The 26,971-nt window shown below is 45.0% G+C and overlaps 3 protein-coding genes across 7 annotated transcripts; 2 read left to right on the top strand and 1 right to left on the bottom strand.

The window, feature by feature from the left end:
* Positions 1-307: 307 nt before the first annotated feature.
* cul2 (cullin 2) lies at positions 308-15,679 on the bottom strand. Of its 2 annotated transcripts, none has more exons than XM_079360675.1 (21): positions 15,467-15,679; positions 12,292-12,430; positions 11,692-11,794; positions 11,510-11,604; positions 8,709-8,814; positions 8,476-8,558; positions 7,986-8,082; positions 7,641-7,751; positions 6,894-7,056; positions 6,661-6,785; positions 5,406-5,513; positions 5,221-5,280; positions 4,948-5,076; positions 4,680-4,766; positions 4,439-4,591; positions 3,626-3,703; positions 3,468-3,534; positions 2,669-2,871; positions 2,315-2,416; positions 2,112-2,228; positions 308-1,118 (listed from the first exon to the last, which is right to left on the bottom strand). In XM_079360675.1, exons 2-21 carry the CDS (start codon positions 12,408-12,410, stop codon positions 987-989), a joined length of 2,238 nt encoding a protein of 745 aa, XP_079216801.1. In that variant the 5' UTR covers positions 12,411-12,430; positions 15,467-15,679; the 3' UTR covers positions 308-986. The 2 variants fall into 2 exon arrangements, with proteins under 2 accessions (XP_079216801.1, XP_079216800.1); XM_079360674.1 differs by having other exon boundaries at positions 15,379-15,467.
* Positions 15,680-16,146: 467 nt separating this feature from the next.
* Positions 16,147-19,698, top strand: LOC306835282 (uncharacterized protein). Of its 3 annotated transcripts, XM_079361742.1 has the most exons (6): positions 16,178-16,324; positions 17,000-17,066; positions 17,587-17,726; positions 18,623-18,799; positions 18,907-19,002; positions 19,272-19,698. In XM_079361742.1, exons 3-6 carry the CDS (start codon positions 17,630-17,632, stop codon positions 19,463-19,465), a joined length of 564 nt encoding a protein of 187 aa, XP_079217868.1. In that variant the 5' UTR covers positions 16,178-16,324; positions 17,000-17,066; positions 17,587-17,629; the 3' UTR covers positions 19,466-19,698. The 3 variants fall into 3 exon arrangements, with proteins under 3 accessions (XP_079217869.1, XP_079217868.1, XP_079217867.1); XM_079361743.1 differs by lacking the exon at positions 17,000-17,066 and having other exon boundaries at positions 16,147-16,231; XM_079361741.1 differs by lacking the exon at positions 17,000-17,066 and having other exon boundaries at positions 16,179-16,324.
* A 102-nt stretch (positions 19,699-19,800) lies between these two features.
* LOC306835283 (cAMP-responsive element modulator-like) lies at positions 19,801-25,249 on the top strand. 2 transcript variants are annotated; one of them, XM_079361744.1, is made up of 3 exons: positions 19,801-20,447; positions 23,283-23,427; positions 24,612-24,937. In XM_079361744.1, the coding sequence occupies exons 1-3, from the start codon at positions 20,294-20,296 to the stop codon at positions 24,754-24,756; spliced, it is 444 nt and encodes a 147-aa protein (XP_079217870.1). In that variant the 5' UTR covers positions 19,801-20,293; the 3' UTR covers positions 24,757-24,937. The 2 variants fall into 2 exon arrangements, with proteins under 2 accessions (XP_079217870.1, XP_079217871.1); XM_079361745.1 differs by lacking the exon at positions 24,612-24,937 and adding an exon at positions 25,020-25,249 and having other exon boundaries at positions 19,927-20,447.
* The last annotated feature ends 1,722 nt before the right edge of the window (positions 25,250-26,971 follow it).

Below are 26,971 nucleotides of genomic sequence, written 5' to 3'. Positions count from 1 at the left end.
GCCTCAGCGTCTAAGTTCTTCTTGGTTATGGAAAAAAAACCCATATCTTTTTAAAGATTTGTCTCATTAGAGAACATCCTCGACTGCAGAGTAAAGGACCAGAAGTGATACGAATACATTTGTAGCCGTAGTTTCAGTCAGATTTGACTTTGCTTTATTTCATCCAGCTGTGACTTACCATCATTTGTTGACAGCAGATCTTCTTTAACTGTAGCACACGAGAGGATGAGACAGAATCATCGTCTTAATATTTCAGCACACAGTTCATCAGCAAACAAACACAAAGGATCGAAGCTCCAGACGAATGTTTACATAAAACCTTTCAGTGTTTTTATTTATTTATTTGACAAGCAGCAGGATCATGTTTGTCACCTCATTTTTTTTCTTTACATTTGAAAGTAGATACAATAGTCAGTATACCAGTTTTATTACAATATTTTTTTCCTAACTTCAGTACATTTAACAAAGAAAGAAAAATAAACACAACAACTGCAAACGTGAGAAAAGAAAGCATGTTTTTTTTTTTAAATGCGTTTCCACCAATGTGTCATTGATGTCACCACTAACTCTTCGCCCGGGGTTCATTTTCCTTTTTTCCGGTCGGGTCGTATGTTTGTCGGCTCTTTTCTCTCCAACGGGTATAGGCATTTTCTTTTTGTCGTTTGACGCACGGGTGCGTGGCACTGGTGATGTTGTAAACAGCTTAAAAATCAGAAGGTGGTTCGGGGGTCGGGAGGAGGGTCTTGTGTGTGTGTGTGGTGGTGTTATCTGGCTGTCTGACGTGACACGATGACCTTTTCGTTTTTCAGAGATGGAGGCACCTGTCCCGCGTTCAGTCACCGGAGAAAATCTCAGCAGACAGCGACAGTCCAAAACCTAAAAAGATGAATGAGTCTGTTTCGTTACGTATTTTAAACCTGCTTCTGCCGGTCCGTCACACAGGCGAGTGTTTTGAGTGTGAGCGCTCCCTCGCTCGGCGCCCCTGCCTACGCCACGTAGCTGTACTCGTCTGCGGAGGTCTGGCTGCGCTCGATGTACTGCTTGTCGATGAGCACCTCGATGCACTTCTTGATCATGCTGATACTTGGGTTGAACCTGGCTTTGGATTGATTGATGACCTGCACACAGAGACGTTTGAAAGCAAGTTATCGAACAGTGTGTTCAATGTAAAAAAAACAACAGCAGCCTCCTAAATCTGCAATACATATAAAATCCTAACTTTTGTATTTATAACAACCAGATCCATAATCAATGTGCCTGAAACGTGCATTCTTTCTCATGGCCAGCAGGGGGCGATGTCATTTCAAGGTAAAGTCAACTTTTTGGTACTTTTTCAAATCAGCACAGTGCCTTTTTTATTTTTTTACACTCAGGGTTTTTAATTTCCTACATTAACAACCAATCAGTGAATGCTTCAGGTTTGGGCGCCATTTGCGATGAATTGCTATGACGACGGCCTATCAACCAGGAGAGAAGCTCACTAATATGTCGCCACCATCCAGTCCGAACATGGTAACATAACATCAATAATCCGTGACGCACTGAAAATGACTTTATTGTAACTGAGATGTGAGCGGACGACATGTTTCCGTTTGCGGTGACAAAAACACCAAAACGTCTCGACCACAAAGATAATAATAATTAAAAAAAATAGTTAAAAAAATGTATGTAATGATCTATCAGGATATTTTAAATAAACTACAGGACCACGGACGCTGGTCGAGCTGGGCTTCACCTCATGACGTGTTTTGATTTGTAAAGAAAACTAAACCGTAGCATCGAGCGTCATGAACACACTTTTTATTCATGTCATCTGTTCCCTAAATCTAAACAATATAAGCCCTTATTTTGCTGAGCGGTTGCTCTTCCCTCAGAGCAGCTCTTGATTTAGCGTGCGTGCTAACGTTTGTTAGATCTGCAGCTCATCCCTAGCGGGTATGTCGCACACTCCATGTACGGAGGTCATCGTCCTCATGGTGGCAACCGTAGATTTTAATCCGACCTCGGCTCTTTACAGCATGACGCCCTCAACTCTCTCTCTTCCCAGCCCTTCCTGTCTTTCTTCAGCGGTCCTCTCTACAGGCCCAGAAGACGGGGAGGCCGTCACTCACCTCCTGGATGAGGGCGTTGTGTCGGAGCACCTTGCGGGCCTTCATGATTCTCACTATAGCAGCTTGTAAATACATTTTGCGGTCCTCGTCTACGGCGCTCCTCGTCTGCTCCATCTCCTGAAGATCACACAGAGAAAAAGCTTGAAACGATCACGTGTATGGAAGCCAAACAGCGAGATGGAGACTTTGACCATCAGTCCAACCTGTGGCGTGTCTTTCTGCATGGACGTGGTGATCTTGAACTTTGTCCTTTTACTGGTGAAACTCATATTTAGTGAAAACGTGGACTCGACTTCAATGTCCTCCTGAGAGCAGAGGGAAACGTGTTAAAATGAAATCTCATTGTCTGTGGAGGATGGGATGAAGGGGAGCACACATTTTTTTATTTTAAATTAAGAAAAGCTAGCGACTCCTCGAGGTAACACATGAACTACCCAATCAATACATAATTCTATTGACCAATCACCATGCTTTAAGAGCTTCTCATCATTTGCAGCTCCTTGAACTACTTTGTCGTCTTGCACACAAAAAAAACAACAACAACAAGGCATTGAAACCTTTTCGGAGTCGTGGTTGAGCATCTTGACGTCCAGCAGGGACCTGATGGTCTTCTGAAGCTCCTTCTCGTTCATCTGGGTGCCGTCCTGCAGCTCCTTGTACGTCACCGTCTGGCTGTTGTTGAAGGCCAACAGCACAGCCATTTGGTAGGTGGTCACCATGGCAACGTAGGGCTTGGATAGGTAGTTCATCTTCACTTCACCTGGTTTGAAACGAGCAGGTAGAAAAACATGAACCAACTAAAAACCTCTTTAGTCTTTTTTTTTTATTCCAGAAGAAATGAGTGAGCTGCTGACGCTCTCTTGCTCTGTGATCAATCAGCCAATCAGAGAGCTGCTCTCTTCCTGTGTGATCATGAAGGAAACATGCTGTGTTGAAGCTTCTCTGACAACAATGCAGCAGCCAGTATGTCCTCCTTCTAACTTTAGATTCTGCTCCTGAATGCTCTGGATTTGATTGGACCAGAGAAGGTAGGCGGGGCTTTGAAGGCCGTTTTGGACGCCCCTGGGTTTGCCAGATATGAGAGCAGTTATCAGGTCAACAGGTGTTGCAGCGATGGAAGCGGGCAGTGGAACTGCTTCAGATAGAAGTGATTGTACCCGAGCTAAAAAGCCTCTGCATGTTTCTAATAAGCTCCAGCAGCAGAAAGCTGCTCAAACTAGGATCAATGTTGGAGATGAAACATGGAGAGAGGTTAGAACGCAGAAAGCTTTACAGACCCATGCAGAGCACTGGGTGTCAGAGTTACCTACTGCTCCTTTAAGCGAGAGTGTGTGTGTGTGTGTGTGTTTGTGCTACCTGTGCAGAGATAGTGGAGCCAGGTCAACTTCCTCCCACTGAAGTGCTGATTATAGAACAACTCGAACTGCAGAAAGAGATGAAGACACATTTTGAATTTTTACAACGCGCTCCTTTGACTGAACGTTGCAGCTGTGCTCCACAGGGGGGCGACTCACCATCTGCACGCTCTTCTCTAGTTCTTGAGGGATGGCGAATGTGGAGGAGGGGACGTGTGTGAGGGGCCAGGCTCCGGCCTGCAACCACATGACAAGCATCACAACATTACACAAAAGAACTGAAAACATGGCTGTGATAAGAATCACTGCAGCTGAAGCGTGTGAAGTGAGACACGGCAGCGTTAGAGAGACAGAGGCTGCAGAAGAAGAAAGGAAAGTCAGGAAATGATAGGTCCAGCTTGTTCTCCCTGAACCTGAGGCAGTGCGTCTCCTCTCTTTCAAACAGAACGGGACATGTGACGAGTCTTCAGTTTTTAATAACTATGACTGTATTTGAGTATCGGCTGCAGGATGCACATCTATTTTTCTGCACGTCCCTATTTTAAGTCCCATCTGCATCACGCGTCTCTTTTAGGTTTGTTGTTTTTAATTATTTTATTTTATTTATTTATTACTTTTATTTATTGGAAGTTTACTTGATGTGGACAAACCAGAAGCATTGATTTGAGTGTTTTAGCACGTGTGCTAATTAGCAGCACTTGTCCACATCGCTCTGTTTTAATTTAATGTGTCGTGTTTTTGTATTTTTTATAAGGCGGCCTCTTAAAGCGGAGCGCAGAAACAGCTCTGCGGTTTTGTTTTACAAAAGCATCAGCTGCAGTGAGGAGAGAGGAAGAGCAGCCTCGCCTCACCCATCGACCACGGGGCCAACGGTTAAAAATGAAGCAATCATAAATCTAGCCCACATCAGCAGAGAAGTTATTAACTGTAACTCGTGGCGAGGCGTGTCGGCCCGATCCGAGTCCTCCTCACCTGTAATACATAGATCTGGAAGCTGATGCCCAGGTCCACCACCGTCTCCTGCGTCTTGATGAAGTTGTTGAACTTGTTGTTGAGGTCGGCGCTCACGCTCATGTCTGTGTACATTCTGTGCAGTTTGCTCGTGAACTCGTAGCCGCAGGCTTGCTGTAGAAAGAGGAAGAGGAGAAGAAGGAGGATGAGAGGAACACGCGGGAGATCCTTCAAGACCTGGACGGCTCAGCTCGGACTTTACCTTTAGTTTGTTGATCATGGCTTCTTCTGAGTCCATCGACAACGATAAACCGTGTATTAACCGCTTCGCTAACATTCTGGCATAAAACTGTGGAAAACAAAGACAAGCATTTTTTATTCAAAGAGTTTATTTTAAGGACGGCGATGATGGAACTAAAAATGGAAACACCCCGCGCCTCACACTATTTTAAGCTCATCTGAATATCAACACTAAACGGTGAAATGAATGTGTTTGTGATGTAATCTGTCAGAAGAAGAAGGAGCGTCACCTTTTGAAAGATGTCCTTGTCGTCTATGTACTTGAACACTGTGATGAAGCTCGTCAGCTTGTCCTCCACCTCGTTCTCCGTCATTCCCTTTGCAGACTTTTTCAGCAGATTGTCACAGTATTTAGCCAGCTGGACGGAGAGACACAGGAGGGACATGACCTGGTCAAGGCACTGTGCATGAAACTGTGTGTGTGTGTGTGTGTGTGTGTGTGTGTGTGTGTGTGTGTGTGTGTGTGTGTGTGTGTATGTGTGTGTGTGTGTGTGTGAACTCACAAGTTCGGGGGCTTTACAGATGGACTTAGGCTCTCTGAAGTTGACCACTGACGTCAAAGCCTGAAGAAAGAAGAAACCCAAAATGATTCTAATTCAGTCAAACAGGGATTAAAGACATTCAGGGAAAAGAAAAACGTCCATCGTGTGTGCGTGTGTGTGTGTGTGTGCGTGTGTGTGTCCATTACCTTATCGAGCGCGCTCATGAAGTGCTGATCTCCGTTTAAAACTGTGTTTATGAGCTGAACAAATTTACTGTGAACCTCCAGCACTGACTCCACAAACAGGGTCGGCATCTGGAGAAAACGGAGAGACGAGGTTTACCGACAAAACATTCTGTGTGTGTGTGTGTGTGTGTGTGTGTGTGTGTGTGTGTGTGTGTGTGTGTGTGTGTGTGTGTGTGTGTGTGGTCTGCTGCCTCATTCACACTTCCCTGTGTTCAGACTCTACTTGATTCACCTGGAGACTTTCTCTTTAGATCTTGGAGACAGTCATTCAAACCCTCTTGGTTGACACGTGACGGTGGATTACACTCGGCCCAGCGGTCCCGCTGACCTGCTGCTCCAGGACTAACCGGGACCTCATGACGTCACAATACAACGCATGCATGGCTTTATGTGATTGGTTTACAAGACAGGTGGAGTCTGCGTCCACACATTAATAAAGCACACAGATAACATCTACTTTACAGCCTTTGAAGCTTCTCTTGAGTCATTAAATTAAAAAAAAAGGCGGGGATCGATTCTACTCTGTGTCGGCATTGCTTGCCCACGCTTGTGCGTGACTAACCGCGGCGTGCCGAAGCACACCTCTCCTTTTAGTGACATCACGCTCGAGCACACTCACTCACTCGCTCAAGCAAGCAGACTGAACTTTGATTGAGATCACGGATCATATTACCTACTGAGTGCCCCATCCAAACACAGCAACATTAGTCACCCGTACTACAACTAGTTCTTGTCCCTAAGAGGAGGAAGACTCCTGACTTAACTGAAACCAACAACATCAGAATTGAATGAGAATTAATTATCAATAACATCTTTATGAAATGTATCATTTTAAAAGCTACCACCAACAGGAAGCACATTTCTGTTATTCCCTCTGCACAGAGTGCTTGAAAAGAACAGCGATGTGAGCTGAGAAGTTCCTGCTTGTATGGAGGGACCGCCGTCAACAGAAGGAAACTAAATGTGCGTGTAAACTCTTTGAACTGAAACTTTTCAAGGCGAGTGTAATCGTAATCAAAGCACCCTTTGCACTCCTTTGTTTCCCGACATGGTTTGGGAGGGGTGCTCGATCAGCCTGATTTGATGAGGAAACATCCCCTGTGAGGTGTACGTGTGAAATGATCTACAACATGTCAGGAGTTCCCGTGTGAGAGAGGCTCAGTCAGGTGGAAGGTAAAGCATGGGGCCATGCAGACAGGAGCGTTTGAGTACTGACGTTTTCCTGAGAGAGGTTACTGGTGCCTCGGATGCCCTCGTTGTGGATGTGGACCTGCAGCTCCTGGATCATGTGGGGCAGCCCGCTGGCCACGGCTCGCAGCAGGGTGTACATGTTGGCCATGTCTGCAGAAAATAAAAAGCCAGCAGGACACTCAGTATGATCGCAGCGTGCACAAATGATCCACGTGTTCGGACAGAGAGGACGGCGGAGTCTGTGTGGCTGCGACTCACCGTCTCTCTTCTCCTGCCGGATGATGTTCTGGCACTCTCCGTGCAGGAACTGCAGGTGATCTGCCACCATCCTCTGCTGGCATTCATGGATGACTTTGGCGTAGGAGCTGGGGTGCAGGTACTTCCGACATCTCATCTCTTCATCTTTCAACCTCCCTAAAACCTGCAACAAAGATTGAAAGAGGAGGGCAGAGTTATTAAATATATTACTATACATCTGCATAAAGTTAACTATGCAATAGTTATAAATCCTCCTGGACGGATTCTTAGTGCAGTCATTAGTCTGTTTACTGCTAAAGTTAGCGTCACCTCCGAGCAGACACTCACAGGACTGACCAACTCGTTTCACACACTTCAAAAAAACCTTTACATTTCCATGCACACCTGACACACAGCAGGGAAAGATAATTGAGGACACACACAACCCACAACCCACAACCCCCCCCCACAGTCTCCTCAAACTGGGTCAGATAAGCAACCGTGAGCAAGCCGGTACAGGCAGGCAGGGACTGAACTTTAGCACAGAGCCTGCTGATCATATCACATAGTGCCCTAATGCCTGAGTAAAGCCTTTACCATGATCCTGTTTACAGGCCGGAGGGATAAAACTATCAGAGGGAGCCGATTATTGCCAGGATGAAAAAAAAAAAAAAGAGGGGGGGGTGGGGGGTATACTCAGATTAAAACTCTGACCTGACAGTTCACACACACACACACACGCTGGCGTTACCTGTGCGTCTGTCCTACCTTCTCCATATACTGTGAGCAGTTGGATTCTTGCAGGAGATTGGAGGCTTCCTGTTTGTAATACTCTCCCGTTCTCGTCAGAAAGGGCCCTTCGAAGTTTTCCTGATAAAACTGCAACACAGGGAGGGAATACGATTTAGTGTTCAAACGCACACAGAGAGGAACGGCTGCTGAACGTTCAGTGGACGATCAGCAGGGAAGAAAATCACTGCGTCAATCAGGGGAAACAGTAAAGACATTAAGCTACTAAAAAACACAAAGACGGGTTTACTTTTCCTACAAACACCCCGAAGAGAACATAACAAAACAAACGAGGTTAATCCAGTGGTGTGTTTCTCATCTCACCTTTAGTGGAAACTTCTTCTTGTACTGTTCAACATGAACAAAGGAGTTGATGACCCCGTGGATTACCTTCTGGTTGGGGTTCTCGCCGCAGCGATCGCTGTGAGACAAGAACGAGTTATAGTTGAAGAGGTTCACAGAGCTTAAAAACAGTCAGACAGGTTAAAGGCACAATGTGTGATTTCCACCAGCAGGGGGCTCTCAATCAAAACGACGTTGAGGCTTCACCTGTTGGACAACATTAACATCCTTGTCATGTTTCTCCTTTAATATCAAAGTCTCACAATCCGTCAGCGTTTTCGAAACCGCACTATTCCAGGAACCGTCCTCCGTGTTTATTCCTCACAGCAGGACCTCTGAACTATTTAGCTCCTGCTTCAGATTAGGTATCATGTCAGTGCCTCCCCATGATAGCTCTCAGGGAACTTTTGGTGGATTCGAGTGTTAACTGTGCGGCCATTTCTTCTTCTCTCATCTGGAGTGAAATACGTACTTTTTGATCTCATTCAGCAACATCCGGATGAGGACACCCTGCAGGGGTTCGATCATGAGCCTCCTCCACATATCGAGCGCCAACTGGAAGGACAAACACCACAGCACATCACCATCACTTCAGCCTGAACTGGTGGATCTCTCGCACATGCTCTTCATACTTTCCCTTCTTAATCCTTCTGAACGTGCAGGGAGGGAATGTTTTTATGATGATGTGGTAAAACCGGTACATACCTCTCCGATCTCCATGAGCGGCTCGTTCATGTCCACGCCTCCGTAGCCGTACTGCAGGTCTGCTTCTGTTAGCTTGTTCTTCTTGATGAACTGAGTGTTGAGATACCTGAACAGAGAGGCGGGCGGTTAAAAGATCGACGACATCAAGGGGAATCTGTGTGTGTGTGTGTACACTTTTCTGATACCACATGTTTCATGATGATAATGTGTTGTTGATGTTATTTTAATGATGAACAGCAGCGAAAAGGGCCGACGACTCAGAAACAAAGTGCAGGATTTTTATCTGGCCCGTTGTCGAGATGACACAGAGGCAGAACACCCGAGTACTGTGACTGATCCAAAGCTGAGGAAACGTTTGACCATGTATGCAGCCTCAGCGAGCACGGCCTCACCCTCTACAGGAGACAGACAGACCTGAGTCCCCAAAGAGGGCGGAGTCTGAACCCACTGCACCAAACAGGAAGTGGGAAACAGAGCTGCAATTTTTAACCACATGTCCACAGCACCAGGACATCAGAGACACATTTACCTCCCCGTCCTCACTAACACACAGAAGACATTCACAGAGGACTTCACTGGTATTATATATATCTTACTCAACTCAACTTTATTTATAAAGCACTTTAAACAGCCGTAGCTGGGACAAAGTGCTGTACATACATGAAGAGCACAAAACATAAAAACAGAAGTAAAACAATAACAGGGTCAAAACAATAAAACACTAAAACAAGAACAGAGTCTCATGCTGGGTTGAAAGCCATCTTAAAGTTGTAGTATTGTGACAAACCCTGGTGGAAATAGCTTACAGTTAATATGTGTCTCAATTTGAAAAGCTCTGTTCTCAGAATACGACTGTCAGGAGGAGTTTTCATTTGGCGTTCCAGGAAATGGGAGGTTCCTCATTATACCGGCTTCAGTTTAAGGATGTGGTGTTTCCACGATTTTTCACACTCACAGACATTTGGGAAAAAACTGCCACGTGGTTAAAAATTGTCAGACCGAAGGCGTTAGTCACGGACCTTTCACTTTACGCCAAGAGCATCCAACAACCCATGAGGCTCATTCTCTGGTCCAAACAAATCCAGACCAGTCAGGACCAGATCTTATCTAATCTGGATCCTTAAAGGAAAACTTCTGGATCATTCTTCTTCGTGTGAAAAACATTTGTGCAGTCAATGTTTTTTTTGTTTGTTTTTTTTAACACTGAAACACAAAAGGTACCTTTGACTTTGATCATTAATCATGTGTTCAGTGAATGATCCGAGGTGTCAGAGGGAGAACAGTGGTCAGAAAAGACTTCTGGGAGTAAAAATAAAACTGTAGGAGGAGAAATGAAGAAGTTCTGCATGATGGAAGTAAAAAGAAAATGTAACGATATAAAACTCTTTGTGTCACGTAAAAAGAAGAAAAGGTCACTGTGCATCATATGGTGGAGTCTGCAACTACAGTGAGTGCACTGAAGCACACAGCCCTCACTGTTACTGTATGATTGTGTTTCATTACGGACAGAGGTTCAGACAGCGCGAGAAGGAAGTCTGCGTTTCTGTTTTATACTGCTTGTAAAGCGCGGTGATAAAATTCATGAGAATGACTCGGATGTTGAAACAGGTTCGTGTGAAAAGGGTCTTTCAACACATTGCTGCTGTGTGTCAACATTTTCTCAGAATAACCAACGAGTAAGTGAGGAGCAGGACGGCTAGCCTGACGCTCACATGTGGATGGCTGTCGAGTCGCGTCCTCAAGCTGGCGCGTTCTCGTTCGCAGCTGTGCGCGTTTGTCTGACAGGCATGAAACAGCATCAACGAGGGTTAAATGACTGCTAATGTGGCGCCTTGAGTCGAGGTGAAGACTCTGACGGTGACGCCTGGAAGGCTTGTTTTTGTTTCCGTGCACACACACTCCACGCTGATGTGTGTTTGACAGGATACAAACATTCATCAGCTGAGCCACACTCTGCTATATTAAGAACTGAACACTGCTATGTCATCACTAAAGCCGGCCGCCCTCCTTTTCTCCCTCGCCCTCTCTCACATCATGAATTACAAAGGCATAAGTATGCAAAGACGGCGGCCTGGTGGGAAGAACGCGCAGAAAATAGATGTGAACGCTCTCCGAGGGACTATCGATTGAGAATAAATCAGGACACACCGAACGCCTGCTGGCACTTCACACCACACTCTCCAAGGTAATAATATTTGAAGTGTGTAAAAGCTGCGGACGGCCATATTGCAGCTTGTGATGGAATTAGTACAGCGAGCCCACTTAACAAGAAGACGGACAGCTGCTCCGGGCTCACGTCTCGAACCTGAAAACAGCCGACGACAATCGCGTCCGGCGTCTGACAACAAAGAAACGCTTCATCACATCCGGAGAGAGAAGAGCTCAGACTACAGGGTCAATGGAGGAGTAAAGTTTTATTCTTTATTATTGTAGAGCTGTAAGGTTATTAAAAAAAAAAAAAACTGGAGCCCGATCAAGACTGATAGTTCAACCTTCAATCTGAACGTCACAGTGGCGTAATTGGGGGATGAAGTGATTCCCTCTATGTGTCCTCTGTCGTGATACGGAGGTGAGACGGTTTCAGCCGAGCCAGCGGGGGAGTGCAGTGCGCTGTGTGTGTGTGTATGTGTGTGTGTGTGCATGGCGGACTGTGTGTGTGTGGAGCTTCTGCAACGCTGAAATGAGATTTCACAGACTGGGAGGCCGATTTAGACGTGACGACGGCTGAGCGTAAAGAGCGTCTCTGACGTCGTTTGAACTTGGTTAGTAAATCAGGTGAAGAAATGAAAGTGAGGCAGCACCTGTACAAGCAGTCCATGTAGTCAGCTCCTCTGCTGTACTCGTCCCAGTATCTGTGGTACATCAGTAAAACCTTCTCCTCTGAGTCCAGGACTTTCTGTGAAACACAAACAAAGGCAGGTCGGTCAAGAAGTTCAAAAACAAGGCGACGTACAGATTGTTCAGCCGCAGGAGGAGAGCTCACCTTGTACAGCTGCCGGACATGGTTCTCCAGAAACACCTTGGTCTCTGTGTATAATCGTTCACCCAAAGGCTCTGGGTATGCCACGCACAAGGCGTAAATGTCTCTGATGGCAGAACTCAGGAGAGATAACAAGGACTGACTCGTGTCGAGGTAGACAAGTGCTTCATTAAGATATACCATGTGTGAAATAAAACTTACAGGACACATATTTAACACATCATGTTCAATAAATACATCAGAAGACTGTGAATGTTTGCAGCCTGTAAAAAGCCCTCAGGGTGCATCTTAGGCTCCGAGTCCACCGTGTGTACCGACACGTTACTTCTACTTACTGAAGGTTTTATATTTAAGACCGTTTTTCACCCCAGCAGACATGGAGCGAAAAGATTAGTGGGTACAAGACACGACCTGGAGGACGCTAAAATACGAGGAATATAAATACATGAGGTCAACAGCGTCTTTCTGAAAAGTTGAAAGATTTTCAACTTGAGCGCTCGGAGCGGCCGCTCAAAAACAGCAGAGTGTTTGTTCAAAAGAGGCTGAGGAAAAAGACGCTAGGTGCCCATAGTCTGGGCACTGAGCTACGTTTGGTCAGGATACGAGAACCGATCGTTCCACGTGGCTCGCTCCACGTGGTCGAGCATCACAACGGCCTTGATTGTCGTCAGTAGCTTGTTCCATGTCTCGTTAAAGTCCACCACCCGCGGCTTTAAGGACATCGTACAGTTTCTCTTTCAACCTGACAAGAAAAGAAAAAAAAAACAGAAGTGAGTAAGGGAAACAACATAATAAACAGGTTGATCTTTTGTTTCGGTTTCTTTATGATGCATTAATCGTGTTCATCCACCACATCATCCTGAAACTTGGACATGTATAGAAGATATATTCCCCCCCAGCTGGACCCAAAGGAAAGACACAAGAAATGGAACCAGGCACACAGCTGACACATCAACAACACGACTCCAGAGTGCTGAAGTCTGACCCACGCCTCCATCGTTCTCCGTTAAATATCGTCCGTAATCACCGCTGTGCAAATCCCTGAAACTGCACACTTCCTCACCGGCAGACACTCGACCTCACAATGCAAACCGCCTCATCAGTCTCACTCATGTGGCACCTGTGCAGACTCACGCCTCGATCATGTGTCCGACACTTGGAGTCTTAAAAAGGGGGTCAGACGGAGCAGCGAGAACACGGAGGACGGCTTTCTGACCTTATCCCCCCCCCCCCCCCCCGTAAACCCTTGTCTGCATGTGAATATGAAGCGGGGCGTTATGAAGTCTAAAACATGATCAACACTTGACGTCGGTGTTTATTTGAAGCTCCATAAGAGAGAAGCATTCAGCAGCTGTCTGAGATGTCTCGGTCGGTTTTTGAATGCCGTGTTTTATTTTGAAAAACATTTGTGGCGTTTTGAATAAACTGCGCAATAAATCACAACGGCATCGTTATCGCAATACGAGCGTTCACGATTATTAACGCACCGCAAAAGTCGGAATCTATCCCGATAATAAAAACACCTCTGTGATGGAAGCCCAGGTACACAGACATGCTTCCACATGAAGACAAAGATACAAAACTATGAGTGACCTTCAGATTCATTTCAACCAATTTAACATTAAAAAAACAAACTGCTTTGGCGTGACGCAAACACAAGTATTGTGTAAACACGACGAACAGCAGGTTGACGTGCACACAGAGTTACAGCCAACATGCTCTCCTCACGTTGTGTTTATTTAGCTTCAGACTTTACGTGGCTCGACTTCCTGTTCATTCATTTTCTATATTTGTCGTTATGTCGTCTTTGTCCGAAATCGTGGAGCCGAAGTTTTAATAAAGTCGCTCGACTCTGTTCAGTTTGTGTTTGGAGCTGCTCGACTTCAACGCCGACTCATCTGTCCTCCTGCTTCATCATCATCATCATCATCATCATCCCAGTTAGTAATGTTACTAATATGAGACTGATCAGTCTATTATCACACGTAGCGGTTAACGATTACTCAACACATTGAACCATTATGACTATGTTAAATCTTTATTTCACTCACTTCTGTTCCGTCTCTCCCTCTATCAACACAAACACAGTTTCAGCATCAGACTTGGTTCTGTTTGGGCTGAGCAATAAATCGAGTTTCAATTCTATTACGACAAAGTCTTCTAACGATCATGACACAAGATCATCGAGATTAACGCTCGCGGTGTTTCGCTCGGGTAGATGATGGGGTATAGGGTAAATGCTTCAGAGTTTGTTGTCATTGTAAATCACTGCTACCTCAAAAAAAAAATTCTTTCTACACCTTAAAATCTGGACTACAAGTCGCACAGGTCGCCGTCTGATTCTGAAGGTCTCCCAGAGAGAGAAAGGTTTGAACTGTCTTCCCGCGTGATGGTTTCTGTTGTGTTCAGTGTCGACATTGTGCACTTTGTGTACAGATCAGATGTGTCGCTCTGTAAGAAACACCTGTTCTTCACTTCGTGGAGTTCGCACTCTGACCAGCTACAGGACTGGAGTCAAGCTCTCAGTCTCTAGGTTTCCCAGCACGGCGTGCATCACACGCTGACCGGGGATTCATTTTCATTCGAGTCTGATGATGGGCTTCACCGTGTCAGCATTTTATTCTGCTCACGACAGTCTATAAGACGCAGCAGGTATTCAAAGTGCGTCCTACTTCATGGTATTTCTATGTCTCTCACTTCTTTAGTTTCGTGACTTGCTTGTTTTTAAAATGTTCAGCATGTTAAAGTGTTATTCCAGGTGACACAGATGATCTTAAATCAATCACAGCGTTTTAATAATCAGGATCAAAATCCTTTTTAACAGAATCGAGCAGCCTGTTTGTAGCCTGTTCCCCCCCTTTGGTCTAACCTCTGTTTAACTTTGCTAAATGTCTCTTAGTGCTTACTCATGGTGGATTAATGTTGGTATGAATAATAAAACAAAGAGTGCAGTCTTTGACCTGCCCTTGTTGTAAAGTAACATTTGTTCTGGATTAACGCAAATTTCAAATAAAAATAAATTGAGTTTCTGGAAGATTTCTGCAGAGAGGACAAAGTCAAAGTGTCCACAAACAGACATGCATCAACCCTCACTGTGTCATCAACAGATGAGATGAACACTGAGAGTAACAGGACGAGAGGAGATCTTGAATCAGCTTCATGCAAACTTTCAGCTCTTCATACAACACTCACAGGTTCACCTGCAGGTCCAGGACAGACTGGGCCCCGAGTTTCTCCTCATTCATACCAATTTATCTCACGTCAGGGGAAACATTGCAACATCATCATCATCATCATCACCGTGCAGGTTTTCATGCACAATCCAGACCACACACTCCACAGCCCGCCTTGTGTGTACACATACAGTGTGCTCACTCTTTACTATAAAGGCAGCTAAGTTAAGGTTACCAGCTAGCGGAATGCCAATCCCAAAATAGGATGGCTGGCTAAAATATGCTAGCCAGCTTGTCGCTAGCATGCTACTTCTTCCTGATCCGAGTCCCACTTGTTTCAGAGGCAGCAGGCTAGCAAGCTAGCAGGCTAGCAGGAAGCTAACGATAGCGCTAGCGAATGGTCATCTTTTTTCTGCTGTTTTCGCGACAGTAGCACTGACAGCTCGGTAAAACATGGTCCTGCGGTTCACCACAAAGTGTCACCGAGGACGAGCGTGGGCTGAGGAGCAGTACTCACCTCTGTTCGGTGTTTATTTGTTATAAAAACTCAAGTTTCTCCGCTGTCACACAGGCTTGATTTGTCTCACTTACAGGTCTTTTCCTACCTCTCGGATCATACCACTTTATTCCGCGGGGGGGGGGGGGGGTGTTAGAAACAGGCTCTTAGTTATTCGAGATCGCTTTATACACTTGTAGAGTTATATAAATTATTTTAAACAAGTTACTATCTGGCTCTATATTCTTATGGAAAGAGCAAAGAAAGCACACGGACCTAATCCAAACGCATATCTTAATACATCAATGGTATCGCCTCATAACTACGGAAGCCTCTGAGGAATTGACCATTAAAAAAATAACCACAAGAAGTCGAAAATGAAAGGACATTAAAAACAATGAACGACATTTATCCATTCAGTGAACTCTTACTGCGAGGTTTGAGTCAGATGGAAAATTAATGAACATTTTGTGGAGATCTAATTTAATATGAGGTTATTATTATTACACGAAGCCTTTTTTTTGGGGGGGGGGGGGGGGGGGGGGAGAATAAATGAATAAGTCTTAAATTGAATGTGTTAGATACAGGCTACATGTTTATGATTTTTGATCAAATAAATTAAAAAACTAAATAAAAAAGGAAAAATAAACTGTGTCGTTTTCCCTTCCTGTTTATTAAATTTGTATAAAGCTATATATATATATATATATATATATATATATGTATAAATATATAATATAATATAATATAATATATAAATACATAATAATTTTACGTTGTTCAGAAAACATAAAAAAAAAAAAAATCAACCAATGAGAATCCGCTTAACATTCGGTGACGTCAGCGTTCATTTGAATAACGCGCTCGTTAAAAGGTTAGTTCGCATAAGAAGCACAAATAAGTGTTTCAATGTGTTATTAAGAGAGTTAACTGTGATTATCGTGAAGGTCTTCAGGCCGAAAAACAGGTAAAACTAATAATTAAACATGAAAACAGTTGAGGTGTAAAATAAAAGCTAATTAGGGAGCTAACTGCTTATATTAACTATTAACTACTACTATATTAACTACAGTTAGCATGCTAGTTAGCTCAAATTTTTTGCTAATTTCACCGAAACTGTTCAATTATTTGTTTTCCATAAAATACTTTGTGAGTGGTTGAGTAACATTTAAGCAAACAAAAAGTCACCTTAGCTTTTCTGACAAGACCGGTGTTATGTTGAATATTGCTACCCATGGAGATCAGAGACCTTAAAGGCTTTATACTGTCTGTGATCAACATGTGTAAACCTGAATATTTACCCGTATCCCCTCTCAAATAACGCTATAAAAAAGAAATAAACTGATAGATAAATAATTTCCTGTTCTCACTGCATCTGCACTGTAATGAAATTAGATGCACCTTTGCATTCCCTACAATAAAGCGTTTATTTCAGATGTTATAAGAGGAGGCATTTCCTTGATATCAAATCATGCTTAACAAGCCTACTCACTCAGATTTCACTGCAAAACTCCTGTTTTTAATGTTATGTAAAAGTCCTCTTAAGTGTATTAACATATATATGTATTATATTGTTTGTTTTTAACTCTGCTTGTGGTGTCCTTGGTTTTTTTTTAAAGATGTATTATTATTATCATTAAAGTTACTGCACAGAGCTGCATGTGTTGATGAGCAGCACTAATCGACAGAACGCCTCCCCTGCTCCTCCAGTAAGTCAAAGCAGAGAAATACAGCAGACAGAACTTCTTGTTCTTCACAAAGTCCAGGAATATGTCGAGTCATCAGGCCTGAGAGAGTTGAGTTTATGAAATCAACTTTATTAAGCACTTTTCAGACACACAAGCCAAGAAACACAATCAGTAACTGACAACACGTGTTAAATTCCTAAAAGACCAGAACAGAAAAGAGGAAAATAAAATAAAAGCTAACGCATTAGGAATGAATGAATTACAGTCAGTGAAAGGAACGCCTGCAGTGAAGGGGTAAGTGCACATGCTCTGTGGCTGGCTCCAAGCAGACGGCCCAGGTTCAAAACGGACCTGTTGCTCTCTCAGAGCTCGCCATTTTCACATCCAGAGGCTTTGAGGTCCACAGATTATGGGCATAGAGACCCCCCGTCCCCCCAGGTGTGAGTCTCAGGAGGGACAGTTAAAAGGTCTAATAGGTAAAGTGGGGACCACTTACAGGCATCATGGGGGGCTTTATCTCTCATCCTTTGTCATCCTAAAGGAGAACTCCGTGTTTGCCCTGAGCAGCAGCAGCACCAAGCAGAATGTATCAGATGAAGCCAGAAAGGCAGTGTCAGCCGCACGTACCTGTGCCAATATGTCCGACACCTGTGAACCAGCAGAGCAGCCAACAAGCATATGGTAAGCATGTCTGACAGCAACTCACCTGTTTCTCCTACTACACCCACAACTTCTTCTTCGTTTCATGTTCTTTTTATTTGAATTAGAGATCAACTGGTGTACGTACATTTCACAACATACATCCTTTTTTTGTCGAGGAAATCCAGAAGACAAACAAACACATTATAAACAGATAAACTACAAACAGAGGCACAACCTGTGGAGAAGAGAACCAGGAGACATCAGCTCTTTACCTTTAACGCTGTTCTAGGTGGCTTCATAAACTCCATCATCACTCCTGAATCCCAAAGTAAATGACACCTCATGTGTAAGCTTGCTAAATGTACATACTGAATATGGGACTGCCATACTATCTAATATAGTCAGGGGGAGAAGTCTCAATTCACCATCAGAGAGTAAGAGCACAGCAAGCAAAGATGTAGGGCATCGAAGCCATCCTGAATATCATCATCATCATCATCGTTATGATGAAGGTCATAGGTCATCATACGGAGATGGGTCTTCATGTTTTCCAAAGGGACTCTGCAGTGGAATACAGTTTGGTCGTTTGTTCCACCACCAGGGGGCGATAGAGTAGAAGAGTCAGAGACTTGCCTTTGATTGGCAGAATGGGAGTGTAGACCTGGATTATAGAGGTCAGGTGAAATGGTCAGTGTGTAGCAGGAGCTGTGCAGTGTGCAGTTACATATTTCAAAAGCTTTTTGTTTGTAAATGTATTTCTGTTTTTTTCATTTTAAAGCAGCTTGTTTAAAGTCTTGTAGTATTTTCCACCTTTCTATTTGGACAATTTCAAACAACAAACTCAAATTCCTTTGCATATTTGAAAACGTTTTCGTTTATTGATTTTTGAGCGCTCAACGTTTGATTGACTTTTTTTGCTTTGTGCTGTTTTTCAGTTTTAGCGGAGGCTCTTCATGGAAGTCCTGTTAACTTCCTGTCATCGTGGGGGACACAGAACCTGCCGTCTGTGGACCTGACCGGCATGCAAGCGCCGCAGCCTCCATCCAACACCTTTCAGTGCAACAGGGAGCTGCGCAGTTCCATGGAGCCGTATTATATGCAGGCAGTTACAGGTGAGTAACAATAAGGCTTTAGTAATACCGTCAGAGTTACTGATCCTTTCACATCAGCTCTTAAATAACAAACCTCCTGATCGTCTGCTCGTCTTTCACCTGCTCAGCTGCGTTATCTTCAGGAGGGTTCTTGCTGTCTAACGGGTCAAAAGACCTGCAGTGGATGACCAGGACACAAACAGAGCACGACAAGGGGGCGACGGGTAAGCCAACGTCACCGCTACACCTGAGATGATGAGGTGACAAATAAGAACACGAGAACAGTGCTGAAGACCTGAAACACACGAGGGAAATGTTTTTACTGACAATCTGAAGGTCGTCACTTTGCCTGGTCGGAACTCACTGTTCTATTAAACTAATAAGATTCATCATGTCTATATGAAATACAGTATATGGTGATATTTTACTAACAGGTTGTGCCCTGTTAAAGGTATATTAGTAATATTTTGACATGAACATCTCTAACCGTCAGGCCTGCCACAGTGTTCGCAGAGAAACAACGGCAGAGTGTCGCAGAGAACAGCTGAAGGTGAGCCATGGGACTTTGTGAACCGTTGTTGTTGTTTCCGTGTGAGGCTACACAAAGCTGTAGTAAACCCAGCATTGCATTGTGCTGGCTCTGCATACAACACGTTTTCAAATCTAAGTGTCACACTTGTACTTTAGATCAGAGAGCTGTGAAGGATGGTTAATGATGGAGACGATTTGTGGACAGCTCAGTCTGAGCGTCTCCAACAAATGACGTCGGTCAAATCTTGAGTCTAATCTTTGGGCTGCCTATCAGAATGGAGATGAGTCCTACAAACAGCTGCATGTCTACCTGAGAGAGAGTCACGGTTTACACCTTTAAAGATCAGAAATGCTTCACCTGTCAGTCACACTCCAGTGTCAAACCTAAACGTGGATCTAAAGGATCTAAACGTGTCACTTTCTCACGCTCTCCTCACCTGCTCCCGAAGCATCTCAAAGCGTTACGCAACGTAAATGCAATCACACTGACACCCAACAACAGGCAGCACCTCATCCTCCTCCTGCAGAGGGAGCCATCTCCCACAGCTGAGAGTTGACCATGAGTCAGTCAAGGGGAGGATTGTCTTCTGTTTGGCAATGGCAAAACACACACACACACACACACACACACATGCATAATAACTCTGCTGACACCTGGTCTTTATTTCATTGAGGCGTTTACATCAATTTAAGTTTGACAAAGATCCGATAGAAGGCCGTTGGAAGAGAAAGAAACATGTCCTCTCGTGTGGTCATGAAACAATGAGTGCGTTTGGATCTAGATACTTAAACGGGCCAGTTTGAAGCTTTGCTCTGAAACACGTCCATATTCATCAGGCTGCATCTTTCAGTGCTGCGCTCCAGCCGAGGAAAATTCCTCCTCCAAAGACAAACAGCAGAGCGCCTGACTCATAGCGCTGTGTCGGGGGAGAGAGAGCAAACCATACCTACTGTTGACATCAGGAGGCCAGTGATGTCATAGTGATGTCAATGCCTCTAATTGTAAATTGCACTCATAGCCGGGCTGCTGGCTGTGTTAACATCTCAGTCAGAGGGAGGACTGTGGAGGAGAGAGTTGCTGTTGGAAAGCCTGCGAGTAGACACAGTATGGCTGTGACTGGGGAGGAGACAGACACAGGTAAGTTTGAGATTCATTCTTTACTGCCTGGTCTTTACAGGGGGGGCTCTCTCTCGCTTTGAGGTGAAGCTCAGCTGGAAAACTGATTCAGGGACATCTCCAAGTGTTGCTCGTGATCATAAATGAAGACAGTCCACAAGAGGACTTTACAGCTAACGAAGGCTGAAATTAGAAAAACACCTAAATGCTTTGTGCACGTTGTACACGTTTGTTTATCTTTCTTTCTGAACTTTTCACCTTTCGTTTATGAATGAGCTCTATTTTTAATAGTCAAAATCTTTTTTATTGAAAATCAAACATGGTGTGTGAGCTCTATTTTTAAACGAGATAAAGTCACAAGAAGACGCCTGAAATCGTGGAAAAGGTCGATGAGAACTTAATGTTCTCAGTGAGCTGCAAAAAACCTCTCAATTAGAAACATTTGTATTGGGTCTGTTGCCTCTCTCTCTTTCTCCCCCCCCTCTCTCTCTCTCTTTTTCTCTTCCTCTCTCTCTTTCTCCCTCTCTCCCCCTCTCTCTCTCACTCCCTCTTCCCTCCCTCTCTCTCTCCCTCACTCTCTCTCTTCCTCTCTTCCCCTCTCTCTTCACCTCCCTCTCTCTCCCTCACTCTCTCTCTCTCTCTCTCTCTTCCTCTCTTCCCCTCTCTCTTCACCTCCCTCTCTCTCCCTCACTCTCTCTCTCTCTCTCTCTCTCTCTCTCTCTCGCTCTCTCGCTCTACCCACTCACAGCAGCAGTAGCTGACGTCGTTTTCCTGGAACCAGCCCCCCAGCAGCTACATGTAAATTTGAACCAGCGAATGAGATGCGCGCTGACGTCAGTGGCCGGCCACGCTCTGATTATACGCCGTCCTTTTCAGATTCCAGCACATCACAGGCTTAATCATCAGCGTGTTACGAGATATGAGGGGCAGAGTGCTGCTGGCATCGAGCAAACTATGAACAGAAGGAGCTGTAGATCCGAACAGCTCCAACTGTCGATATGTTTCCTATTCTTTATCAGGGTTACACACACATTTGATTAAAGTAGAGAAAAATAAACAGATTTATTTTGAACAGCCTCACATGCTTCAAGTGTAAATGCTAAATGGACTTCTCAAAAGTCTCACAGGTCACAGCTCCACATTCACACACTGATGGTAGAGGCTGCTATCAGGAGTAACTCATCCATTCATACACACTCACACACTGATGCTTCAAACTTCCGGTTAAGTTTCTTGCCCAAGGACACATCGGACGTGTCTGTACAGGGGCTGGGGATCGAACCCCCGACCTCCCAGTTGGGGCGAGACGTGGGTCTCAACCGCTGATCCAAAGCAGCACCTGTGAAAAATATTACCTTTAAAATGTTCACAATCTGACAGCTTTTTAAACTGAGGTTTTTGTTTGCATGACGATTATTTTTCTGTTTTAGTTTGTTTTAAATAATACTGTTAAAGTTTAGAGACCGCTTCATTCATGCTGTGTGTCACTCATTTATTTCTTAATCAGACGTACTGACTGATAAAGGACCACAAGGTTTAAACCTCACAGATCGTATCTTGTACCCACATCCTCTGTGCTCCGTGTCTGCTGGAGGAAACGTATCTCAAATATAAAACATGCAGTAAACATGTTGGTCATACAGTCAACAGACTGTTGTCATGGAGACAGGATGGACGTGCAGGTCTTTTATTCTCAGCGCACAAACGCTTCATACAAACACTCCTGAGTGCACAGCCAACACTTTTCTACTCAAAACATGACACGAGGACACTGGGCCTGTGTGTGTGTCATCCTGTAAGATTTGGAATTCACCTAAAAATAATAATATATGTGACGTTACACCTCAACTTTATCCTCCCTGCAGATTAGATAAGAGCTGTTCAACAGGACCTGGATTTGTATCACCTCTGAAGGAAGGCCGACAAAGTTCTCCTTAAAATAACACTTTAAACATGTGTCATTGACTTCCAGGTTTCATATCTTAGGTTGGGTCTCCCTCTCTGTCTCCCCCCCTCTCCCTCTCTCTGTCTCCCTCTCTCTCTCTCCCCCCCCTCTCCCTCTCTCTGTCTCCCTCTCTCTCTCTCTCTCTCTGTCTCCCTCTCTCTCTCCCCCCCCCTCTCTCTGTCTCCCTCTCTCTCTCTCTCTCTCTCTCTCTCTCTCTCTCCCCCTCTCTCTCTCTTCCCTCTCTCTCCCCTCTCTATCTCTCTCCCTCTCTCTCTCTCTCTCCCCTCTCTATCTCTCTCCCTCTCTCTCTCTCTCCCCTGTCTCCCCCTCTATCCCCCTCTCTCTCTCTTCCCTCTCTCTCTCCCCCCTCTCTATCTCTCTCCCTCTCTCACTCTCACTCTCTCTCTCTCTCCCCCTCTCTCTCTCTTCCCTCTCTCTCTCCCCTCTCTATCTCTCTCCCTCTCTCTCTCTCCCCTGTCTCTATCTCTCTCCCTCTCTCTCTCCCCCTCTATCCCCCTCTCTCTCTCTTCCCTCTCTCTCTCCCCCCTCTCTATCTCTCTCCCTCTCTCACTCTCACTCCCCTGTCTCTATCTCTCTCTCCCTCTCTCTGTCTCCCTCTCCCCCCCTCTCCCTCTCTCCCTCTCTCTCTATCTCTCTCTCTCTCCCTCTCTCTCTCTCCCCTCTGTCTCTATCTCCCTCTCTCTGTCTCTATCTCTCTCTCCCCCTCTCTCTCTCTTCCCTCTCTCTCTCTCCCCTCTCTCTCTCTCTCTCTCTTCCCTCTCTCTCTCTCCCCTCTGTCTCTCTCTCTCTCCCTCTTTCTCTCTCTCTCTCTCTCTGCAGCATGTTCCGGATGTCTCCTGGCGATCAGTGGACTCATGATATGTCTTGACTGTTGTTTGGTGTTTCCTCAGGCGCTGCAGGTGACTTGACTGCCCACCAGCTGCGTAAGCCCAGCTCCAGCCTCCCTCAGGGGGTCACAGGAGCCGGCGCTCCCAGCTCCCACCAAGCTAAACAGGAAGTCTTAAATAAGAGGGAGCTCCGCTTGATGAAGAACAGGTAGACAGGAATGTTCACACTTCTCAACACCTACCTGCCCATAATCTCAGCGGATAGAAGCTGAAGTAGACGGATGATGTGCATGGAGAATCAAAGGATTTTAAAAACATCGATCCAACACTTCAGAAAACAATCTGTTAACTTGAATGAACACAAGGCCGCATGCTTACACTCTGTTCACCGTGCAGCAGTCACATTATAGAAAACGTCACTCCCGCCTCTCATTGGCTCGAGCTGAATTCTCCAGAGAGCGTCCTGCTGCGTTCTCACTTTACAAAGGAGTATGGCAGGAGAAACGCCGGGTGAGATCGGAGCAAAAGATTCAGCTGTTTGCGTTCACAGGTGAAGCTCGTCCTGATAGCATCAGGAGTGAAAGCACAACCTTTGAATAATGAACCAGCAATGATGTAACAAGTCGACTCACGCTCGTCACTGATCTGCCTGCGTAGATTTCCTTAAAGTCTGCAGGCTGAACCAATCTACTGGAGCAATCACTCGTTTCTATTTTGTCCTTTTAGTCATTTCCTCACTAAAATCAGAAAAGACAAACGAGGCGTCGGGTCGTAGGATAGAGCAGAACTGAAGCGTCCTGGCTCTGTCGGACACCTGCACGGTGGACTGAGTCTGCTGACGAACACATTACAAACGATGAGTGCCTGCATGTAATCATGAGCTCTACAAGCCTGTCATCATGCCACCACATGATGCTGCTCCGTCCAGTGTCTGTTAGCTGTTCTGACCCGGCTCCAGATGATCTGCTCTGTAATGCATGATGGCTGCTCTGTGTGTTAATGAGCTGTCTGTGTTCCTCTGCCTGTTGTGTTTGCTGTCAACAGCCGTGTGTCACTGCTGGCACCGACTCCTACTTTTCTTGTTTTCGCATGCTCCCTGTCCGCCCACATCTCGATTTACTACCAGCAATTATCAGTCCGTCCTCCTGGAGGTGTTGTTATGTTTGATTGTCCCGTCCCAAAGGTATCTAATTTCACAAACATAATTATTCTCCAAACATTGCGTGCCCACATGACCTCACAAACCTCTTTTTCTTCCTTGCGCTGTGAGCCTCCTCGCTCCCTCGCTGTAAACTGATTTAAGGCCTTGAATGAGTTCTCTGTTTGATCTGGGACTGAAGCCAACATGCGAGAGGCTTCTCTCTTCACGTTCACTGTTGTTGTTGCTTCCAGGGAAGCCGCCCGGGAGTGTCGGAGAAAGAAGAAGGAATATGTCAAATGCCTTGAAAATCGCGTGGCCGTGCTCGAAAATCAAAACAAGACTTTGATTGAGGAGCTTCGAGCCCTAAAAGACGTCTATCGACACAAAGACGAGTGACGCCTCCGACTAGAGGGGGAGCGTATGGACCGTGTTTGTTGTACATCCGTGGGGTTGTCTCCTCGAGGACTCTTTGTTGACACACACTCTCAGACACACACACACAGAAGCCTCGTTGTTCGTGCTGTTAAATGTCGTTATACGGTGACGTGAGTGTTTCTGGCTGTGAGTGATCCACGCCCCCCCCCCCCCCACCACCAGCAACAACATGAGCCTGGTCTCAGGTCAGGGTTATTATTATCAGTGAGTGTCCTTTTTATCAGGAAGGCTGCCAGTGAATGCAGGATCAGGAAGAGGGAATATCTGCTGTACTTGGAGGAACGCCTCGCTGCGCTGGAGACGGAGAACGCCGAGCTGAAGGCCCGGCTGCAGATCTTCAACGCCGGCCTGGACGTGTGAGGACGGCTCCACTTTCACAGCACTTCAATGCATTTCCTTTATGATCCGCCTAAGAGCGTAACTCTATCAATGATTAAAATATTAGATTCATTTATGGACTTTGTGATGTGACACTTTGTTTGAGAAATGTAAGAAGACAAATGTTCACGAGGAATCAGGAATCGGTCTTCAAGCACACGAGCAGAAAACAGACATGTCCTTATCCCCCATCTGTCTTTGTATTTAAAGTCCGCTGTGCTCCTGTGTGAGAGTCTGCTTCAAACGAACAGTAAAGGAGTATCGGAGAAAATGTTTGGCAGCAACTAAACAGGCTGGAGTAGCTGCAAGTTCACCCTGATTGGACCATGATGCTGAACTGCACTGAAAGCTCTTGTTGTGGACACGAACAGTCTCACATTGTTTCTGAACATTTTAAAAAGGTGTTCCTGATAAAGTTATTTATTTCAGGTAAATAAAATCCCTTTCTTCAGCAGAAACAGAAACATTGCACTCCTGCACCAGCTCCGTGTTTATACTGTACGTTAGAAAAAAAGTCATTTTTTAGACTTGTTAGTCGACCCAGTGTTAGATTTATTGATTGTTCTGTGTTAAAGGAAGAACGTGCAACATCTTACACATCACTCCAGCAGAGATCCAGTCTCTCCTGTGTAAATGTGTGTGTGAGTCCTGACTGTCTACAGCAGGGGTGCTCACACTTTTCGGGATGGGAGCTACTAAAAAAATGACCAAGTCAAAATGATCTACCTAATATAAACATGCAAAACATATCTTTATTTAGAATTTAGCTCTGTACCTGTATATTAAGTGTTTGGTGAAGATTATGGAGAGAGAGAGGGGGGGGGGGAGAATGACTCCGGTCTTTGTATGTAACTGGGTCCTGGTCTTTGTATGTAGCTGGGTCCTGGTCTTCATGTCTCTCTCCTGTCTCGTCCTCTGTTGAATTTTTAAAATCAAAAGTCCAGGTATACTACTGAGTCATGATTACTGATTACTTTAACTGTAATGCCATGTTTAGTCACATTATTACTTAATCATTCAAATAATATTATTGATAGATGATTCATACTGTGACTGAACATGGCCTTGAAATATTCTGATTCATTGCATGTCCTTTAGTTTTCCAGCCTCGGCTACATTTACTGTTTCATCTGTCGGCTCCTTCACTGTGTTTCCTCTAACTTATTACAGTTCTCACCTTTCCTCCTCTTTGCCTGATCCTCTGCCTTTCTTGCTGCAACAAATGATAACTTGATTGATGCAGCCTTTTAACACTACGTTACATATTTGAATATTCATTCAGCATACAGTCATATCGCGACCGTCTTTACTTTCGGTTTTAATTAAACGAAACTTAAGGGGAAAATACGGAGCGCAGAGCCGTTTTTTTTTTTTTTTTCATAGTGAGGACGGACGATAGGCTGACGTCTACTTTACAATGCTTTGCGATCTACCCACACTGCCTTCGCAATCGACTGGTAGATCACGATCGACGTATTGAACACCCCTGGTCTACAGTGAGGGAGAAGCTGTGTTGTTGTCAGAGCTGTGTTTACATGGACGGGACGGCCGGCTCCTCCCCTTGTGTATAAAAGCTGTTTTAGTCAAGACGAAGATCATACAGTTTTTAGATCACGCTCATTCTGTGTCAGTTTACATGAAGCTAACGGGCTCAGTGAAGAGCGCTAACATTAGCACGCTAACACACCAATGCAGGACACAGGCAACTGAAGTTAGAGCAAAGGACGAGTTTGTCTGCCGCTTGTTTGTGCAAACTCAAGTGGAGAAGTGTTGGAGGTGTGTCTCTGGAGGAGGCGTG

The sequence above is a fragment of the Symphodus melops genome, assembly GCF_947650265.1.
Source record: "Symphodus melops genome assembly, chromosome: 14".
Lineage (NCBI taxonomy): Eukaryota > Metazoa > Chordata > Actinopteri > Labriformes > Labridae > Symphodus > Symphodus melops.
Note: the sequence above shows the minus strand (reverse complement) of the source record. Positions and strands in the feature narration are given on the sequence as shown.

Bases quoted from the DNA above. Each gene is read 5' to 3' on its own strand.
- LOC306835283 (XM_079361744.1), top strand. From the start codon at position 20,294: ATGTCAATGCCTCTAATTGTAAATTGCACTCATAGCCGGGCTGCTGGC. The intron at 20,448-23,282 runs GTAAGTTTGAGA...GTGTTTCCTCAG, and splicing joins TGGGGAGGAGACAGACACAG to GCGCTGCAGGTGACTTGACT. The intron at 23,428-24,611 runs GTAGACAGGAAT...TGTTGCTTCCAG, and splicing joins CTCCGCTTGATGAAGAACAG to GGAAGCCGCCCGGGAGTGTC.
- cul2 (XM_079360675.1), bottom strand. From the start codon at position 12,410: ATGTCCTTAAAGCCGCGGGTGGTGGACTTTAACGAGACATGGAACAAG. The intron at 3,704-4,438 runs GTGAGGAGGACT...ATGTGGTTGCAG, and splicing joins TCCAGATCTATGTATTACAG to GCCGGAGCCTGGCCCCTCAC. The intron at 3,535-3,625 runs GTGAGTCGCCCC...CTCTTTCTGCAG, and splicing joins TAGAGAAGAGCGTGCAGATG to TTCGAGTTGTTCTATAATCA.
- LOC306835282 (XM_079361743.1), top strand. From the start codon at position 17,630: ATGTATCAGATGAAGCCAGAAAGGCAGTGTCAGCCGCACGTACCTGTG. The intron at 18,800-18,906 runs GTGAGTAACAAT...TCACCTGCTCAG, and splicing joins TTATATGCAGGCAGTTACAG to CTGCGTTATCTTCAGGAGGG. The intron at 19,003-19,271 runs GTAAGCCAACGT...TCTAACCGTCAG, and splicing joins GCACGACAAGGGGGCGACGG to GCCTGCCACAGTGTTCGCAG.